The following is a 4,138-nucleotide window of genomic DNA, read 5'->3' on the forward strand; positions in this document are numbered from 1 at the left end:
TGTCCGCGAACTGCCACAAATTTTCTTTGGGTTTCCACGTCATCTCGGATTTGGGCAGTCCCTTCCACTTGATTAATTATCATGTGCTCGGTTGCACACCTCGTCAGCGAACGACATGTCTCCCAAGCACCGCTTCCACTTCCTTGTCGTAAGACTCGATTACCACGGATTGTGCTCAATGTGAATACCCTCAGCTTGCGCCGCCACCCTCGTAATATGGCTTGAGCATCCTCATTTAACTAAAAAATAAACAAGCTTTACTTTATTTATTAAAAAATATATTTTAAAATAGTGTACATAGCATTTTGTTGCATATACTTTAGCCCACGTTTGCACTTTGCACTTTGTCACCTTACCAAAAATAATTTGCACGGACACATCCAAATATGTTATTTCTACCCACATTTGCCACCAAAATACCAAATCAAGCTGCATAAATTATTATTAAAAAAAAAAAAAAGAAGCTTATTTGCTGTTCAAATAAAGCATAAACAACACATAATTTAACTTGATATGATTGATTAATCAATCCATTGATACATTTGTACTCGCTTAATTCAAGAGAAAGATACATGAGCTTCAAAATAGCCATCCATTTAAAAATTTAGGAAGCCACCATTTGCCTTTCTTGTGCATACACAAAGGAATCAGACCAACCCTAATAAAATTATTTATGGAACAGAGAATATATTAATAATTAATCGGTTAAAAAGACCCTATAAATAAGCCACCACCGACAAATACTAATACACATCAAATCTTCTCATAGAATTCTTCCCTAATGTGCAGCAAGAACAGCTCCAGCAAAAGCAGCAGTAGCCGATGGAGACGAAGAACTCATATTCCCTCCACCATTAAAATCCGAGCCCGCCCCAAACATACTAATCGTCGAAATCTGCCTCACAAATTTCGTAAAGCTAGCCCAATTTCTCGACTCGAACAAATTCCTGTCCATTCTGACGAAATTAAAAGAAAACGAAGGATTATCCAATCCATCCGAGTAGAACTTGGACATCTTCACCACCTGCTCGAACGAGCCGCCGTCCAGGTTCGTCGAACCATTCTCCCCTTCTAACGGTACGTCGCATATCCTAGCTGCAAGCACAATCTGCTCGACCAAACCCTCGGGCCTACTCGCGGGATTTATCCTTCGCTTATCGGAATCCTGCATCTCGAAACACGCACAGCACACAGTGAAACCGTACCTGCCGAACATGCGTATGATGGGTGTGTACCCGTCTCTCACCGTGGTGCTGTAGTACCCGGAAGTTAATGGGTGGGCCCCGCCCAATTTTCCGGACATGTTGACTTTTTTACCCCTGAAAATGGTCTCAGCTTCTCTGCAGATTCTCTCTCCGTGGAGAAGCAGCATACGAGAGTACCAGCCGAGGAAGAACTCTCCGTCGGGGGTATTTTCGGGATTTTGCGTCGGACTGGTGGTGGTGGCGATGGGGCCCGCGTTTAACCATTCGTGCATGCCTATCTCGTGGGCGCATTTGTTGAGAGATGCAAGCATGTACTGGCAAAGTTGAGTTACGGAAAAGACTATGTTATACCGGAACTGAAATGTTAAATGTTGTTTCGATTTTACTTAAACTTTTTTGACTTCGAACGTGCTTTTGACCCTTTTCTAGTCTCATTTTGGCAAAATTCAAAACACGGAAATTGTATTCCTTTGAGATAGCTTTCTAACCCAACTTGAATCAACTAGAACGGATGTCATGTGACAAAGTTATGCATCAGATGAGTTACATTTTGAATCTTAGATAACTCAAAACATCAAAATTGTGGGCAGTGTTCATTGATTCATGCATATCTTTCTCATCCGACATCCAATCTTGATGATTCAAGTTAACTTACACAACTACAAGTTTCGTGTTTTGAGTTTTGCCAAATTCAGCCTTGAAAATTGTCAAAATCACGTTTAAAATCAAAACGATTATTAAAAGCAAAACGACATTTATCACATCCCGGATCGGAAAGAGACCGTGTTAAAGTAAAGAAAGATGTAGAAATTTGTATATATACGTACCTTATCATAGCATTGAAATTCACCGAGTTCAAGAGTTCGCCAAGCCCAAGTTAATTTATGAGTGGGGCACGAGGGATATCTTAATTCGCCACCGGGACCCAATCCAACTTGGATCCCCTGTAATTAAAAAAAAAAAAAAAAACAGAAAATAAAGCTTGTTAGATACGAACAAGATGATGAAAAATAACTACAAAAAACTAAAACCGGGGAGTCTTTACAGTTATAATGCCGCCAAGAAATGGTCTGAAAGTGTCTCTGAAGTTCCTCATGAGATCGGAATACGCTTGGATGGGTGATCGGCCGTGCAGAATAGGAAGAACGTCGCATCCAAGAGAAATGTATTCCATATTCCTCCTCCCAAATCTATCTGCATACGATACGTCTGGATCTTTATCCATTTCTTCGAGCACCCATAAGGGGAGAGGAATCCTTGCTCAATGAAACAAGGGTGAAAAACCGACCATCAGCGTCGATCGAGAGTTGAAAAATGAAAAGTAAAGCACAGATATAAATTTGAAGTCTTAACCAAAAGAAAAAACACCTTCAAATTTACAACAAAGCAAATGTGATTCACTCAATATAGCTGTAACTGTTTAATTTCACATGAATTGGTTCGTATTCTGTTGTAATATTTCTACTGTTCACTTATGGCGTGTGCGTAATCTAATCATATGTATTAGGTGTTAGATGCAGATGCTGGTGTAGCAACTTCAACTACAAACGATTTAACGTTTCTCGAATTTACCAACTTTTGGTAGCTCTAAATATCAAATTAGATTCAACCAACTCAACATATAATAACATATAGAATCAAACAGTGCAGTTGATACGATATAAAACAATAAAAAAAAAGCCCCAAAAAATATAATGAATATGGAGATAGTTACCAACCAGAATGGGTCGTCGGAGCCCGACCCGAACTGATGAAAGGCCATAACGGCCCGAACTTTGAGCCCGAAACGCTTCGCCATTTCCACAATCTCCAAGTAGCCTCGCCAATTGTAGCTCCTGGGGAATTCCCTCTCCACCAGCCCCCACCAGACCTCCATCACCACCCCCTCCACCCCCGCCGCGGCCAGCGCCCGGAACGACTGCGCCATGGCCCTCTTCCGGCTCATCGTCTGGGCGGTGGGGCCCACCGCGTCCGGCGGCAGCGTCACGTACACCGGGAACGCGCCCCTCCGCCGCCGCTGGCTGTTGTAATTGAGCTCGTACACCAGCTCCCCATCCGAAGAGGCGTTGAGGCGGGACGAGATTCCGGGCCGGATAGAGACCCGCTTCGACCCGGCCCGAGACGAAACCTGCTGCGACCACAAGCGGCGGTGAGTCGACTCGGAGCGAGTGGTGCAGCAGAAATTGGGAGCGGACGGGGAAGCGATCGCCATTTGCGCCCAAATCAGAATTTGTGCATCTATACGCCACACAATTCAGCGTGCCCGTGTGTGTAATTTTTTTTTTTTTTTTCTTTTTCAATTTTCTTTTTTTGTTTTTTTCTTTTTGGAGGTGAAATTGGGATCACAACCTCACATGTTTGTACATGTTTATCAATATATATACATGGGTAAATTACGAAAAAAACCCCGGAACTTAGCCTAAATAACGAAAAATGCATCCACCTATCCGTAACAACCAAAATCCCCCTCTGATTAAGGTGGTGTTTGCAAATGCTTTTTGAAAGTGATTATGCGGTTTTTTTTGCTCATAATTTGTTTTCAGGTGTTTGCAAAATCAACTTTTGCTTTTGCTTCCGATAAAATAATATGCGTTAAGCTATTTTTTTAAAAGCACCCCTAACCCTAATTTTTCAATTTAAGTTCATTTTCTGGAATATTTGCAAACACTCCCAACTTTTGGAAATAAGCACTTCAAACTAACTTAAATCACAATCACCAACTTCTACTTTTAAATAATTATTTGTAAACACCACCTAACTGTTGATCAAATTTTTTAAAAGAGAATGTGTTCAGTCTACTATACATTTTGTTAAATAGGTGATAAATAAAAGAAAATATTTGAAATTGTGTAAAGTCTATTCTCTGAAATCAAACAAAATCCGTGAAAAGTTACACTTTAAGGTGTTGATGTAAGACGGAAACAAACATCAGG

General features: G+C 41.1%; 1 protein-coding gene across 1 annotated transcript; it reads right to left on the minus strand.

Moving 5' to 3' along the window:
* Positions 1-499: 499 nt before the first annotated feature.
* Positions 500-3,561, minus strand: LOC105962359 (beta-amylase 1, chloroplastic). The gene is made up of 4 exons (XM_012986657.2): positions 2,924-3,561; positions 2,251-2,461; positions 2,033-2,149; positions 500-1,519 (listed from the first exon to the last, which is right to left on the minus strand). Exons 1-4 carry the CDS (start codon positions 3,415-3,417, stop codon positions 779-781), a joined length of 1,563 nt encoding a protein of 520 aa, XP_012842111.2. The 5' UTR covers positions 3,418-3,561; the 3' UTR covers positions 500-778.
* Positions 3,562-4,138: the final 577 nt, after the last annotated feature.

This window comes from Erythranthe guttata, chromosome 5 (assembly GCF_056151865.1).
Source record: "Erythranthe guttata isolate IM_541 chromosome 5, IM_541, whole genome shotgun sequence".
Lineage (NCBI taxonomy): Eukaryota > Viridiplantae > Streptophyta > Magnoliopsida > Lamiales > Phrymaceae > Erythranthe > Erythranthe guttata.

Bases quoted from the DNA above. Each gene is read 5' to 3' on its own strand.
- LOC105962359 (XM_012986657.2), bottom strand. From the start codon at position 3,417: ATGGCGATCGCTTCCCCGTCCGCTCCCAATTTCTGCTGCACCACTCGC. The intron at 2,462-2,923 runs GTTGGTAACTAT...TCATTGAGCAAG, and splicing joins GGCTCCGACGACCCATTCTG to GATTCCTCTCCCCTTATGGG. The intron at 2,150-2,250 runs GTAAAGACTCCC...TTTTAATTACAG, and splicing joins TTCTTGGCGGCATTATAACT to GGGATCCAAGTTGGATTGGG.